The sequence below is a fragment of the Chiloscyllium plagiosum genome, chromosome 21, assembly GCF_004010195.1.
Source record: "Chiloscyllium plagiosum isolate BGI_BamShark_2017 chromosome 21, ASM401019v2, whole genome shotgun sequence".
In the NCBI taxonomy this organism is placed as follows: domain Eukaryota; kingdom Metazoa; phylum Chordata; class Chondrichthyes; order Orectolobiformes; family Hemiscylliidae; genus Chiloscyllium; species Chiloscyllium plagiosum.
The window spans coordinates 57,830,589-57,847,693 of NC_057730.1; the positions used below are offsets into that span (position 1 = coordinate 57,830,589).

Consider the following 17,105-nt stretch of genomic DNA (forward strand, 5'->3'; position numbering starts at 1 on the left):
TGGTGGTGGGGTCTGTTTGGAGGTGGCGGAAATGACGAAGGATGATACGATGTATCTAGAGGTTGGTGGGGTGGTAGGTGAGGACCAGTGGGGTTCTGTCCTGGTGGCGACTGGAGGGGTGGGGTTCAAGGGCGGAGGAGCAGGAAGTGGAGGAGATGCGGTGGAGAGCATCGTCAACCACGTCTGAGGGGAAATTGCGGTCTTTACTTGTCACTTGTCAGCCCAAGTCTGGATATTGTCCAGATCTTGTTGTATTTGAACATGGATTGTTTCAGTATCTGAGAAGTCGCGAATGGTGAACATTGTGCAATCACCGATGAACATTCCCACTTTTGACTTTATGATGGAAGGAAGGTCATTGGTGAAGCAGCTGAAGATGCAGTTAGCAAATACTATCCAATCACAAAATTACAACTAACAGTTACATTACAAACATATGAATTAGGAGTTGGTCATTCAGCACTCGATCCTGATAGATTCTGATTAAACAGGTCGTGGAACACTATCTACTTTAAAATTATTCAAGAAATCTGCTTTCAGGTTAAGGAGTTCCAAAGACCCACAACACTCAGAGAAATAAAAAAATCACCTTATCTGTTTTAACAACAGAAATTGCTGGAAAAACTCAGCAGGTCTGACAGCATTTGTGGGAGAAATCAGAGTTAACATTTCAAGTCCAGTGACCTTTCCTCAGAAGTGACCAATAACCCATAGTTTTAGAATTTTCCATAAGAGGGAGCGTTCTTTCTAAATTTATCCTGCCAAGGCTCCTCAAGATTTTATACGCTTAAACCAAATTGTCTTTTACTCCAGTAACTTCCAGGAGGTACAAGTCAAGCTTATCGAACCTTTCCTCATAAGACAACCTGCCATTCCAGGAATTAATGTAATAAAATTCAGTGTTTCAGGTTTGCAAAGTCTGACTGGAGTGTGATTAGTACCTTGGCTATTGTGAAAAGTGAAGGAACACATTGTCTCATGTGATCTGTCTGACTCTGGGACATTCAGCCTACACCAACACTAATACTCATACACACTACTTATTTGTTTGGTAGGCAGGAGGTTTTTTTGACTTGACGGCAGCACCCTAAGTAGCAAACACCACTTGTATTCCCGGTGCATAGCAGCAGTATGAAACTGCTAGTTACTTACACATCTGAAATATCTTACCCTTCTGGAATAATCTGAGGTCACCTGGCAACTTTTCATGTCTGAGCGTGGCAAACTCAGGCCTATTTTTAAAAAAACTCTTTGTGGGACATGGCTGTCATTGGCTGGTCAGCATTTATCGCCCATCCCTAGCTGGTCTTGAAAAGGATGGTGCAGAGATTTACCAGGATGTTGCCAAGGCTGGAGAGCTTTAGTTATGAAAAAACACTGGGGTTGTTTTTAATCAGAGCAGAGAGGATTGAGAAGTCACAAGATTGAAAAGTATAAAAATATAAGTGGCATTGATAGGGTAGACAAGAGTAACCTTTCCCCTAGATGGAGGGCTCAATTACCAGTGGATATAGATTTAAGGTAAGGTACAGAAAGTTTAGAGGATTTGAGACGAAATATCTTTTCTCCCAGAAAGGGATAGGAATCATTGCCTACAAGGTTTGAAGAGGTAGAAACTCTCATAACATGGGCCAAAGGGCCTTTTTCTTTGCTGTAGATTTCAATAACTAGGAGTCATTTGGTGCATAACGTCATGCTTATAGGAGAATCTTCACAAAACAATGTAAGTTTATCACAACTGATTTTTCATGAAATCATCCACAGATCTTTTCAAAAATCGAATTTCGATAAAATCATGAATTCATCAATGTGTATTTAAATAGTACCTCATCAGACAAATTTAAATAATTAAGCCAACAAGAATAAAACATAACTTTTGCAATCCGTTGTACCTTTTGGATAGTTTACCACCTCAAATTCATGTCAGAAAATATATTAGTCTCAACTATAAAAATACACTGCATTGGCAATACGTCGATACATACCTGATAAGCATAAATTTTATCTCAAAGGCTGGTGAGTAGTCTTCAAATTGAATTATACATTCAAACAGGCGTGGTGTGATAAAGTTAGCTGCTGTGATAACAATAGATGGTAGGTACTCAATGATTAGATCAGATGTGAAGGCTTCAACATTATCTGCCTAATAAAAGTAAAATCAATCACATTTAAGCCATTTCACAATTTAGAATGTTAAAAATCATATGACACCAGGTTATAGTTTAACAGGTTTACTTGGAAGCACTAGCTTTCGGAATGTTGCTCCCTCACCGGGTAGCACCTAGGAGCAGGACCATAAGACAGAGAATGTATAGCAGCTATAAATTCTGTGTTTCATGGTCCTGCGCCACAGGTCCTACCTGATGAAGGAGCAGTGCTGCAAAAGCTAGTCCTTTCAAATAAACCTGTTAGACTATAACCTAGCGTTATGGGGATTTTAAACTTTTCCACCCCAGTCCAACACCAGCTCCTCCACATTATGGCACACAATTTAGAATGTAATACTTAAATAAAACTAAGGAAACAACAGAATATATGGGGTTGACTAGTGGTTAAACATAATCTGTACTTCTTAACAACCACGGCAAGTGACTGGCCTGGATGGTGTCCCCACCCATGCACTCAGATCCTGTGCAGACTTGCTGGTGGGAGTATTTGCAGAAATTCTTAACCTCTCCTATTGTGATTGGAAGTCCCCACACACTTAAGAAGACCACCATCGTCCTGGTGCCAAAAACAAATTCATGCATTGTGCCTCAATGACTACCACCCACTGGCTCTGATCTTCATCATTATGAAATGCTTAGAGAGGTTAGACATGGCTCACATCAACTCCAGCCTACCCACTGCCTTGATCCTCTGCAATTCGTCTAGTGGCGCAACAGGTCCACAGAAGATGCCATCTCCCTGGCCCTACACTCATCCCTGGAACATCTAAATAACATGGAAACCTACGTCAGACACTACGTATTGACTACAATCCCACCTTCAACATCACAGTTCCAAACAAACCCATTTCTAAACTCTGAGACAGAGGGCCCGGATGCCCCCTGTGCAACTGGATCCTCGATTTCCTGTCCCACCAACCGCAATCAGTAAGAACAGGCAACAACATTTCATCCACCATAATCCTCATCACTGGTGCCAGTAAGGTTGCATACTCAGTCTCCTACTATACTCCTTATAACCTCATCAAATGTGGACAAATCCCATTTCCAAGTTGGCTGACACCATCACTCTTGTAGGTCAGGTCTCAACAATGAGACAGAGTACAGGAAAGAGACTGAGTTCTCAGCAGATGGTGTAAAGACAACAATCTCTCCAGTCAACATCAGCAAAAGGAAGGAGCTGGTCATTGACTTCAGGTAGCAGAGTGGAGGGCATGCCCTGTCTGCATCAATGGTGCCCAGGTGGAGATGGTCGAATGTGGCAAGTTCCAGGGAGTGATGATCACTAACACTCTGCCCTGGTCCACCCAAGCTAAAATGACAGTCAAGAAAGCACAACAATCCCTCAGGCGGGCAAGGAAATTTGGCATGTCAACAAGGATTTTTACTAATTTTTATGGATGTGACAAAGAAAGCATCCTATCCGGATGCATCATAGCTTAATATGGCAACTGCTTTTCCCAAGACACCAAGAAACTACAGAGTCATCAACACAGCCCAGTCCATCACAGAAGCCAGCATTCCATCCATTGACTCCACCTATACTTCCTGCTGCTTCAGGAAAGCAGCCAACATAAGCAAAGATCCCATCCAGCCTGGTGATACTCTCTTCCAACCTGTTCTATAGGTGAGAAGATATAAAAGTTTGAATACACGAATTGATTCAAGAACAGCTCCTTCCCCAGCTGCTTTCAGACTTTTGAGTGGACCTCTGAAATGTTAATTCTGACCTCTGTCTCTGCACTTTCTTTGCAGCTGTAACACTGCATTCTACACTCTGTTTCTGCTACCCTAATGCAGTTTGCATGGTATGATCTGCCCGTATAGCAGGCAAAGCAACACTTTTCACTGTTTCTTGGTACATGTGGCAACAATAAATCAATCAATCGATTAAAAACATTGTTTAAAAGAATAAGTCACATACCATTTTGCCTTTCAGGGTATCCTGAAAGGAGAGGTTGATGAGCTGGAGGTTGAGGTACAAGTTGGTCCCAACAAAATGGGCAAAGTGAGGAATGAGATCTTGAATCAAGAATTCAGGGAGTCTGGTAGTAGTATAAAAAGGATCTCAATGGTTGTAAACTCTGAATTATTCCCAGTGCCACATGTTAACGAGTTTAGAAATAGGACAGATGAATGCATGGTTCAAAAGCTGGTGCATGAGGGAAGGTTTTAGATTCATTGATCACAGGAAACCTTTTTAGGGAAGGTAGGACAGGTAAAAACAGGATGGTCTGCACTTGAACCACACTGGGGCCAACGTCATTGTTAGTGCTGTTAGAAGGAGTGTAAATTAGTCTGGCAGGGGGAGGAGACACAGAATATTGATGAAACAGACAAATCTTTCTACAGCAAGGTAAGCAAGGTACAGTGAGTTCAGCTATGGTGAATGTCAAGAGAGTATGGCAAGGCTGGATGGTCTGTAATGCTAGGAGTTTAATAGTAAGACTGACGAATTAATGGTGTGGATTGATACACAGAGGTATAATATTGTTGAAATCACATATACATAGGTGAGGGAAAGGCTGGACTGGCAACTCAACATTCTGGGCTAATGGATTTTTACACAAGGCAGAGGAGGGTATAAAAATGGTGGTGGTGTAGCACTATTAATTAAGAAGTCAATTACTACAATTAGGAGAGATAATATAGTCATAGAATCGTACAGCACAGAAACAGACCTTTCAGTCCAACCAGTCCATACCAAACATAATCCCAAACTAAACTAGTCCCACTTCCTTGCTCCTGGCCCATATCTCTCCAAATCTTTTCTATTCATCTACTTATCCAAATGTCTTTTAAACATTGTACCACTTCCTCAGCCAGTGCATGTCACACGCAAACACACCTTTGTGTAAACAAGTTGTCACTTATGTCCTTTGTAACTCTCTCTCCTCTCACCTTAAAAATGTACCCCTTAGTTTTGAAATCACCCATCCTAAGGAAAAGTCAACTACTATTAACCCAATCCAGAGTGCTTATTGTTTTATACACTTTTATAAGGTCACCTCTCAACCTCCTATGCTCCAGCAAAAACACTCCCAGCCTGTCCAGCCTTCCTTTATAACTCAAATCTTCCACACCCTGCAACACCCTGGTAAGAATTTAGAAGGGTTGTTAAACAAGGTTTTGTAAGTAAAACTTAGGAATGTTAAGTAGGCAGCCACTCTACTGGAAGTGCATTATAGACCCTCAAAGGGTCAGCGGGAAATAGAGGTGCAAGTACGTAGATGGTTCACAGAGGTGTGTAAGAAAAATAATCAGGTAAGTACACTGGGGGATTTCAACATTCCCAACATAAATTGGGAAAGTTATACTGTGAAGGGTTTAGAGGAAGCAGATTTCTTGAAATGCATCGAGGAGAGTTTTTTGTATCGATATGTAGAAGGCACAACTAGGTACGGTGCAGTGCTGGATCTGTTGCTGGGGAAAGAAACCGGACAAGTGTTTGATGTGTCGGTGAGGGAACATTTTAGCGATAGCGACTACAACACTGCAGGGTTCAAATTTATTCTGGACAAGGAAAAGATGGCCTACAAAAGATGGCTTTGGATTGGCGAAAATAAAGCAGGATCTGGCCATGATAAACTGGGACCAGCCCCTTCTGGGTGAGTCTACAGCAGAGCAATAGGGGGCATTCAAAAAGGGTGTAGGTCCAACATGCATCTTTAAAGGGAAATGAAGGAGCAGTAAATTCAGAAAATCCTGGATGTCTAGGACAATTTAAGACTGGATAAAGAAGAAGAGTAGGGATTTTAACAAGTCCAAATGGAGCAATTGAGCCCGAAAGGAATGCAAGAAGTGTGGGAGAGAATTTAAAAAAACAATTAGAAGAGCAAAAAGGGGCACCTGAAAGTACTTGCAAATAGGATTAGGCAAAATCCATAGATATTTTATAAGTGCATTAAAGGGAAGAAGTTAACCAGGAAAATATTAGGGCCCATTATAGACAAAGAGGGCAACTTGTGTTTGAAGCTACAGGATATTGGAAGGGGTTTGAATGAACATTCTCTTCAGACTTCACACTGGAAAAGGCAAATGTAGGTACATAATTCAGAAAGAGAGACTGTGAGAAACTTGCACAATTTGACACAGGAAATGGAGAGGTATTGGAGGCTCTGTCGGACTTAAAAATAGACAAATTCCCTGGCCAAGATGAATTGCATCCCAGGCTGCTGTGGTAAGCGAGACAGGAAATTACAGGGGCTCTGACACAAAATTCTATATCCTCTCTGGCTACCGGGGCACTTTGATTGTTGGGGGTCTGTGGTGGTGTTACAGAGGATGTTTGAGGATGGCTAACGTACTTCCTCTTTTTAAGGAGTGGTAAAGATGAACCAGGAAATTACAGACCGATGAGTCTCACGTCAGTGGTAGAGAAACTATTAGAGAAAACCCTGAAGAAGTGAATTAATACCCACTTAATTAGGAATAGTCAACATGGCTTTGTCAGAGGGAGATAATACCCAACAAATTTGTTCAAATTTCTAACAAGTGTGATCCAATGTAGGGATGAGGGAAGTTCACTTGATGTAGTTTATAAGGATTTTAGCAAAGCCTTTGACAATATTTTGACAGTCTCCCACATGAGAGATTGATTGGGAAGATTAAAGCACATGGAATTCAAGGAAACTTGGCAAGATGGATCAGAAACTGGCTGCAGTGTATCACAAGGATAACTATAGGGATCCTTATTGTTTGTCATATACATAAATTATATAGATGAAAATGTTGGGAGAATGTTAAGCAATTTGCAGATGACACCAAGATTGACAAGGTGGTTAACAATGAAGATGGGTGTAGGTCATAGGAGGATATAGGTAAAAACAAGGACTGCAGATGCTGGAAACCAGAGTCTGGATTAGAGTGGTGCTGGATTAGAGTGGTGCAGGTGCCTGATCTGCTATGCTTCTCCAGCACCACTCTAACCCAGATATAGGATATAAATGGGTTAGTCAGATGGGCAGATCAGTGGCAAATGGTACTTAACCCTGATAAGTATGAGGTGAAGCATTTTGAAAGAAACAACAAAATGAGATAGTATTTAATGAATTGCAGCTCAGAGGGATCTTGGGGTAATTATTCACGGATCCCTGAGGTCAGCAGAGCACGTGAACAAGATAGTTAAGTAGGCATATGGGACAGTTGCTTTCATCAAATGTGGTTTAGACTATAAAAGCGAGGAAATAATGTTGGAATTGTACAGAGTGTTGATCAGGCCATAGCTGCAATACTGTGTGCAGTTCTGGGAGAAAGTGAGGACTGCAGATGCTGGAGTACCAGAGTTGAAAAATGTGGTGCTGGAAAAACACAGCAGGCCAGGCAGCATCCGAGGAGCAGGAGAATCGAAGTTTCGGGCATAAGCCCTTCTTCGGGAATGAGGCTGGTGTGTCAAGAGGGCTGAGATAAAAGGTAGGGGGGAGGGAATTTGGGAGAGGGGCGCTGGGAATCTTCAGGGCAGAGGAGATGACCTGGGGGGTGCACTGAGAGAGGGACTCACTGAGATCCTTGTAAAGGGAGGAGGAGAGCTTCTTCAAGGTAGGCATCCTTGCAAGAGGATTCGCAGCAGGTTAAGATCAACTAGGAGAAAGTGAAGACTGCAGATGCTGGAGGCCAGAGCTGAAAAATGTGGTGCTGGAAAAACACAGTCTGTGTGCAGTTCTGGTCAACTTAATACAGGAAGGATATGATAGCACCAGAGATTCATGAGGATGTTGCCTGGGATGGAGAAACTGAGCTATAAGGAGAGACTGGATGGGCTTGGATTGTTTTCTTTAGAGCAGAGAAGACTGAGGGGGGGTCATGATTAAGATGTATAACATTATATAATAGAGAGCAGCTGTTCCCCTTGGCTGAGGGGTCAATACGAAGGGGCATAGTTTTAGCTGAGGGACAGGAGATTCAGAAAATAAACTTTGCTCATGCAATGAAGAATCTGGAATGCACTACTTGAGAAGGTAATGCAAGCTGAAAAACTTACAAACCTTTTAAAGATATTTAGATGGGCACTTTAAATATCATAACATTCAAGGATATGTAACAAGTGCAGGAAATTGGGATGACCAAGCACTTTGTGGTAGTTACGTTGGTGCATACTTGATGTGCCAAAGAGCCTTCCCTGCAGTATACGAATCTATGAATCTTTCACAGCCTCAGCAGGTGGGGTCATAGTCAATGAAATGACTGGGTTCACGGAGTCTACAGGGATTACAGTTTCCTTGACTTCAAAATGCAGGAACAAAATCTAATTTAACAATCTAATCCTGGATCTAAATATTTGAATTTAAAGAATGCATGCAGTTCTCAAAACGTTACGTAAATGTTACATAGCATCAGTACACTTCACCACTGCACTATAACAACAATATAAGTACTTTGCATGTGATTAAAGATGCACCTTATCCCACAGTAGTATTCTTAAATTCAACTCTTCATTGCAAAAGTAGTATTAATGTTACATCACAGACACTATTTCAAATAATGAAATGAATACTCACAATTTTATGAGCTCGTTGAGAGTAAACAGTAGTTCTGTAAATGCAGTAAAAGCAAGTGACCAATATCATTACAACTACCAAATTCAAGAAAACTCTCAAGAGGTAGATTCTGAACTTTTCCTTCTTCGTCCTATCTGCAATCTTCTGTTTGATTCTTTCTTCGTTCAAGTCAGTCTATTGCCAAAAAAAACGAGTTTAATTCTTAAATCCTGATAAAATAGAAATAACTGACATTGGTTTGTCAAAGCTAAATTTTCAGAAAGTGAACATTTTAAAATGTTAGATTGCACTCAAGCAATAACTTATTAATCCAATATAAATTTAACCTTAGCGATACCACAGACAATTCTGTATCAATTAAACCACAAGCTTTGGAAATGCCTCATATTGTCAGGATTCTGATTTTATGGCCTGATTTGCATCTTCCCAGATTACCTCACTGGCTGCCCACATTGGTTTGTGAAATAAATAAAGTATGTTGGACAGGTTTTGTAGCTGAATCACCCTCTGAACTGACACTCCACTATTTTGAAGGAGAAAAATATAGTTAACCTGACAATTCAGCCCAGAAACTGGTCTTTGCGAGAGAACATATAGAAGCATGAGGGGCATCAAAATGGCAGAAACAGCACTGAAACATTGAAACACAGAAAGAGAAACTTTTATTGACCAAGGCCCAAGATTAAAAATTCCTGAACAAATTTAATAATGGCAGAGATACAGATACGAAGTGACGGGGTAATTGACAACTTCGAAAGGCTTGAAATATAGTTACAGATTTTTAAAAAATTCATGCACTAATGGGTAACTGCCATTTTTGTATCACCTCCAACCCCACCCCCATTCACCTATTGTACTCTTTGCTACCTTCTTCCCAACTGCCCCCGCATCCCCCCCCCCCACCACCCCCCGATCTCTCCACCCTAGAGGCTCCCTGCCTTCATTCCTGATGAAGGGCTTTTGCCCGAAACGTCGATTTCCCTGCTCCTCAGATGCTGCCTGACCTGCTGTGCTTTTCCAGCACCACTCTAATTTAAGCAGTGGCAGAAACCTGCTGGTTGAAGTTAAGTCACACATTATACATCCCACTCTTCCATTGATGGCTATGGAAAATCAGGCATGGTGTGCCAGACCTGCTGCATCAGTCCTCCATTTATGTACCTAATTTACTCAACTCCATCAAATTTTCAAGCACTTCTAAATTACTTCCTTCTCAAGCTATTTCCCTTCCCTGCTATTCAAATATTTGTGTCCTGTATCATGATTCCCTACAGTTGTGATTTCCATACAAACATTTCTTCATAACTTATTTCAAAATTGTCTGAAATTATATGAAATAGTCTTCTCTAAACCCTTTCTATCACACTTTGATTCTTTAAGATAAAGTGTTTTACAAGGGGGCACAGCTATTACAAGGGGGCACAGCTATTACAAGGGGGCACAGCTATTACAAGGGGGCATAGCTATAAATTAAGGGGGGGTAGGTATAGGACAGATGTTAGGGGTAGGTTCTTTACTCAGCGAGTCGTGAGTTCATGGAATGCCCTGCCAGTAGCAGTGGTGGACTCTCCCTCTTTATGGGCATTTAAGCGGGCATTGGATAGGTATATGGAGGATAGTGGGCTAGTGTAGGTTAGGTGGGCTTGGATCAGAGCAACATTGAGGGCCGAAGGGCCTGTACTGCGCTGTATTCTTCTATGTTTAATAACCCATTGCTAACTGTAGAATGAACCTCAATACTGATCTGTACAATGTCAGTGCAACTTGCTGAAATACATGATTGACATCCATTCAGACATGTGATAACATGGCACGGCTGGATTGTTTTAGCATCTTTCCCTTTTACATTACAGTACATGGAACTTTTGTTTTAATTAAACTTTTGCTGTTTTATTTATTTCTTAGATTTATTATTTAAGCCTGGTTTAGTATGTGCAATTCTTCCTTAAATTTTATTTAGCAGCACTCTTTTGGAAAAATGCTTGCTCTATCCCAATAGGTTGTAGTTTATCTTAAAAAGAACATTAACTGCAAGACAAAGGGGGGCACGATGGCTCAGTGGTTAGCACTGCTGCCTCACGGCGCCAGGGACCTGGGTTCAATTCCTGTCTCGGGCAACTGTCTGTGTGGAGTTTGCACATTCTCCCCATGTCTGCATGGGTTTCCTCCGTGTGCTCCGGTTTCCTCCCACAGTCCAAAGATGTGCAGGTTAGGTGAATTGACCATGCTAAATTGCCCGTAGTGTTAGGTGCATTAGTTAGGGGTAAATGTAGGGGAATGGGTCTTGGTGGGTTGCTCTTCGGAGGGGTGGTGTGGACTTGTTGGGCCAAAGGGACTGTTTCCATACTGTAGGGAATCTAATCTAATCTATCATTCATTCAAAATCCAGTTAGTTAATGAGATTATTTTCATAAAATTCAGGAATCCTAGCACAAAATACAAGAAACGTACTAATGCAAATATCAGGTGTAATTGCGTTCTGAACTCTTATGTTATGATAGCTCATTGGATCTTCCAGTCAAAGTTGCTTGTTGTGGGAAAGAGAGGGCATCATTGTTAAGTCTGAAGTTCAACAAAATAACTCTCTTCCTCTTGTTTTCTAACATTTATTATTTCTGGTACACCATAAGATTCCTTTTGGAGTCTCAAAATTATTGGTCATGATTGGTCATACTTAGAGAATTGCATGTGATTTATGTAACATGATGATCAGAGGTTCTCACAGGAAGCCATAATTACAGAGTTGAGCACTCTGTGTGGTCTTAACATCTTGTGAAGCAGCAGACCTGCTTGAATCTTAACTTATACACAAATTAAAACCAATGTAGATCATGCAACCCTTCAAGTCTAATCTACCATTCAATAAAATCAAGGGTGATGCGTTACATGTTTGAGAGTCTATATTTCCATCTCTCCTCAATAACCTTTAATCCCCTTGCCTATCAACAATCTACATATTTAACATATTCAATAACTTCACTTGCATCACCTTGTGAGGCAGAGCTGCACAAACTTCCGAGAGAAATAAAACCTTAATTTTGACTTAAAAGGGGAACCCTTAATTTTAAAACTGTAACCCTTAGTTCTAGCCTCACACACACAAGAAAACATCCTTTTCACATTCACCTTGTCAAGTCAACTTTCAGGATCTTATACCCGCCAATGAAGTCACCTTTCACTCTTCTACAATTCTATGAAATCAAGCCCAGTCTGTCCAATCTTTCTCTTAAGGCAACCGACTCACTCCATGTATCAATCTTGTAAACTGCTTCCAAGGGACTTACATCTTTCCTTAAATAAGGAGAGCAAAACTACACAGTATTTGAGGTGTAACTGAAGACAGACTTGATCATTTAGGACTACATTCACCTGTTTAGAGGAACGAGACAGAATTTCATAAAAATGTATGAAATTCTATCAAGCCTCGAAAGGATAAAAGCAGGAAAGGCGCTCCTGAGACTGGGGAGTCCAGGATCAGGGGTACACCAGTTAGGTCTGAGGAGAAATTTCTTCATTACAGAGTGGGGAGCCTGTGGAAGTCTCTGCCACAGAAAGCAATTTCTGTTTCCTCACCCTGACCCTATCACACTGAATGTTGCTAAGGAGGTATATTGCTTTTTCTACAGTTAAAGAGATCAAGGGGTATGGGGAGAAAGTGGGAACAGGGTATTTACTTGGATGATCAGCCAGTGTTTTGCTGTAGATTTTCCGAAAGGTAGTTGTTCCCAGTCTACATTGGCCTTTTCCCAATCCAAACCCTTTTCAACAGACCATCATTTTCTTAAATTCTTCTTATTCTATAACAAACTACAAAAAAAAGCACTTACTTTCAGTTCATACTGAAGACTGCTATGCTTCAGCTCTGCAGCATGCTGATCAGTGATGCAAAAATCCCAGCCAGCAAAAATCTTATTACAGAAACTCTGAAATCGATCTTCAGATCTTATGAAGCTTTGTTTGAAACCTTCCACAGCCCTAAGAAATTGACACAAAAACATAGCATGTTACAGTGCAGTACAGGCGCTTCGGCCCTCGATGTTGCACCAACCTGTGAAACCAATCTGATGCCCATCTAACCTACACCCTTCCATTATTATCCATATGTATATCCAACACTCATTTAAATATCCCTTAATGTCGGCGACTCTACCACTGTTGCAGGCAGGCCATTCCACCCCCTACTACTCTGAGTAAAGAAACTACCCCTGACATCTGTCCTAAATCTATCACCCCTCAATTTAAAGTTATGTCCCCTTGTGTTAGCCTTCACCATCCGAGGAAAAAGGCTCTCAATGTCCACCCTATCTAACCCTCCAATTATCTTATATGTCTTGATTAAGTCACCTCTCAACCTTCTTCTCTCCAACAAAAACAGCCTCAGTCCCTGAGCCTTTCCTCTTAAGAGCTTCCCTCCATACCAGGCAACATCCTAGTAAATCTCCTCTGAACCCTTTCCAACGCTTCCACATCTTCCTATAACGCAGTGACCAGAACTGTACGCAATACTCCAGGTGCGGCCTTACAAGTGTTTTGTACAGCTGAAGCATGACCTCGTGGCTCCGAAACTCATCCTCCACCACCACCAATAAACGCCGACACACCATGTGCTTTCTTAACAACCCTATCAACATGGGTGGCAACTTTCAGGGATTTATGCATATGGACACTGAAAGCTACACTACCAACCACAACCCTGCCTACTTTAGTATCTTCCGCAAATGTACTAACCCATCCTTTTACGCCCCCATCCAGATCATTTGTAAAAATGACAAATAGCAGTGGCCCAAAACAGATCCTTGCAGCAACCACTGGTAACTGAGCTCCAGGATGAACATTTCTCATCAACCACCACCTTCTGTCTTCTTTCAGCTAGTCAATATCTGATCCAAACCACTAAATCACCCTCAATCCCATGTCTCCATATTTTCTGCAATAGCCTACCATGTGGAACCTTATCAAATGCTTTACTGAAGTTCATATGCACCACATCAACCGCTTTACTTTCATCCACCTGTTTTGTCAACTTCTCAGAGAACTCAGTTATGTTAATGAGGCACGACCTACCCTTCATAAAACCGTGCTGACTACCCCAATCAAATTATTCCTTTCCAGATGATTATAAATCCTACCTCTTATAATCCTTTTCCAACACCTTACCCACAACTGAAGTAAGGTTCACTGGTCTATAATTACTGAAGTTGTCCTGACTCCCCTTCTTAAACAAGGGAACAACATTTGCTGTCCTCCAGTCTTCTGGCCCTACTCCTGCCGACAATGATGACATAAAGATCAAAGCCAAAGGGTCTGCAATCTCCTCCCTGGCTTTCCAGAGAATCTGAGGATAAATCCCATCCAGCCCAGGGGTCTTATTTATTTTCAGATCTTCAAAAATTGTTGAAACCTCCTCTTTGTGAACCTCAATCCCATCTAATCTTGAAGCCTACATCACCATACTTTCACTAACATTGCCCTTTTCCAATGTGAATACTGACGAAAAGTATTCATTAAGCGCTTCTCCTATGTCCTCACATTCCACACACAACCTCCCACTACTATCTTTGATTGGCCCTCATCTTACTCTAGCCATTCTTTTATTCCTGATATACCTAGAGAAAGCTTTAGGGTTTTCCTTGATCCTATCCACCAACTTCTCATGTCCCCTCCTGGCTCTTCTTAGTCCTCACTTTACATCTTTTCTGGCTAACTTATAATTCTCAAGCCCCCTAACTGAGCTCTTATGCCTTATCCTCACATAAGCCTACTTCTTTCACTTGACAAGAGCTTCAACTTCTTTAGTAAACCATGACTCCCTCTCTCGACAACTACCTCCATGCCTGATAGATATATACTTATCAAGGACCCCCAGTAGCTGTTCCTTGAATAAGCTCCACATTTCAATTGTGCCCATCCCCTGCAGTTTCCTTACCCATCCTATGCCTCCTAAATTTTGCCTAATTGCATCATAATTGCCAAGGGCAACAAACTAGAGATAACAACTAGGTAAAAACAATGACTGCAGATGCAGGAAACAAGATTCTGGATTAGTGGTGCAGGAAAAGCACAGCAGTTCAGGCAGCATCGAGGAGCAGTAACAACAGTTTGTTCTAGCTCTAAGCTTCCATCCTAGCTCCCTGAATTTCTGCCTTAGCTCCTCACCTTTCCTCCTGCCTAGGTTGTTGGTGCTGACGTGGATCACGACCTGGGGCTACCCCCCCTCAAGGATCCCAAAAACACAATCAGAGACATCACAAGCCCTGGCACCTGGGGGGCAACTGGCCCATAAAAGTAGAGGAGTAATAAGCATGTGTTGAAAACTGACATTTAAAATAATATTTGCAGCTGGCAAAATATAGTCAAACTGCTAAATTTCAACTCCAATCAAATTGGAAAAGGGCAGGACTATAAAATATTTAATTTTGAATACTGTTACTTAAATGGAAAATGCAATCTGATTATACATTATATATTGTGCAGAAATTCTACTGCAACTGATCAAGAGATTAAACTGTTCTATCCAATTCCATTTTTACATAGAGTTTTCTGCAATATGCTTTATAAAAATGTTAGTTATTTATTTTCAGAATAATATTCATTAAGATGTACAAGATATTGATGCTAGAGATTGTTTCTGCTGGTCAGGTATCTAACTCAGGGGAAACAGCTGAACATTTAAGACTGAGATGAGGAGAAACATCTTCACTGAAAGAGTTGTGAAACTTTGAAATGCTCAGCCCAAAGGATTGTGGCGTCTCCTTGTTGAAAATATTTAAGTCTCGGATAGTTAGATTTCTGATCTCTCAGGGACTCAAGGGATGTGGGATCCATTGGCAAAATGGAGCTAAAGCGCAAAATCATCCATGACTTTGTTGAATGGCACAGCAGCCTTGATGGGTTGTATAGTCTACTCTTGCTCCTATTTCGTGTTTAACTTTTGCATAATGGTTGATCGTTACATGCACAGGGCTTATTACTTTACTATAGATACTAGGCAACTTATGGCAGTTAGAAGAGGAAAATCTATTTTATTCTAAATTATCCGGTTATTAAAAAGCAAATACCCAAAAGATTCCATCACACTTACTAAACTGATTAATTTAAATATGGTCAAATTGAGGAAGGGTTACTCCAAGGTAATGTAAAACAAATCATCATTTAACTAAGTCACCTACCTGTAAACAAGAAAATAGAAGATTAAGAAAACAGTTGAAAGTAAATAGTAATGCCAAAGGTCAGGACTTCTAAAGGATATTACTTAAAAATTGAACACCTGGGAGTACAATGCAGATTGCTATTTTACACAAGGATTGAATATCAAATTTAGAGCTGGAAGAGGAACTGAAACAATTACCTTTTCACTACCCAGAATAAACTCAGTAGGATATAGAAGCAGGTTGCCATGAAGTATGCAAGTGATAGGTTATAGTGAAAATGGTCAGAACTCAAATGATCAATTCTATAAAATCCATAAAATAGATATGTCTGCTCCAAAAATCCCTAAAAAAAAGCAGAAAATAAACAATAAATGGAGAAGAGATACTCAAAAACAGGCCATTCATAGAAACAAAAAAGCTTATGCCTCAATTATGCATTTCAAATGTAGCACTTACAGTTTCATGTGGAATTGGGAGGTGCAGTGATGAGCTACACAAATTAGGAAGGCATTTTACATGGTCTCTCTGATAGCAAATACTTTAAAACTATTTTTACTTCACAATGTTAAGTTGTATAATACCAAATAATTTCTTGCAAAAGTAAAATACATCAGGTGTTTGAAATTTCAAATGTAAACAAAAACTGTGCATGGAGCAATTGTGATGAAGTGGATGAATTGATTTAAATACTTTTTTATCGTTGGGATGACATGACTGCATAGCGAGCAAGGATGGAAAATAGAAAAGCAGGAGTATTTAATTTTTGAGAAGGATAGACAAAACAGGAAAAAAAGAAGTGAGGTAGCATATCCGGTTAAAGAGGAAATCATATTAAAAAGGAAGCATATTAACAATACTGGTGAAGTGAAATCTGCATAGGTCAAGCTTAGATTCACCGAGAGCCAGATAGCAATAATGGCAGCTGTATACAGACTCCCAAACAGTGGCGGTAATGTTGAGGTAGGTAATGGACAGGAAATTAGAGACAAAGCAATGAAGGTATTTCTATAATTTTGATCTTCAATCTAGATATATATTGGGCAAATCAAATCAGTAACAATACTGTAAAAGAGGAATTCCTGGAGTGTGTACAGGATGATTTTGAGGATCAATATAGTAAAGGACCAACTAGAAAACAGGCCAACATAATAAAACAAAGAACTGCAGATGCTGGAAATCTGAAACACCGCAAAAACAGAAATTGCTGGAGAAACTCAGCAGGTCTGGCAACATCTGTGGAGAGAAATCAGAGTTGACGATAATTCAATTCCGAGCAAGAGTCACTAGAC

At 40.6% G+C, this 17,105-nt stretch overlaps 1 protein-coding gene across 3 annotated transcripts in view; it reads right to left on the reverse strand.

Annotated features, from left to right (window-relative positions):
- LOC122560911 (transmembrane channel-like protein 7) overlaps positions 1 to 17,105 on the reverse strand; it is a 99,830-nt gene that overhangs the window by 36,930 nt on the left and 45,795 nt on the right. For all 3 annotated transcript variants that reach the window (XM_043712161.1, XM_043712162.1, XM_043712160.1), the window contains 4 exons: positions 16,014 to 16,159; positions 12,493 to 12,640; positions 8,666 to 8,839; positions 1,986 to 2,143 (listed from right to left, as the gene is read on the reverse strand). In XM_043712161.1, coding sequence (XP_043568096.1) covers positions 1,986 to 2,143; positions 8,666 to 8,839; positions 12,493 to 12,640; positions 16,014 to 16,159 — 626 coding nt within the window. The remainder of the gene's footprint in view (positions 1 to 1,985; positions 2,144 to 8,665; positions 8,840 to 12,492; positions 12,641 to 16,013; positions 16,160 to 17,105) is intronic.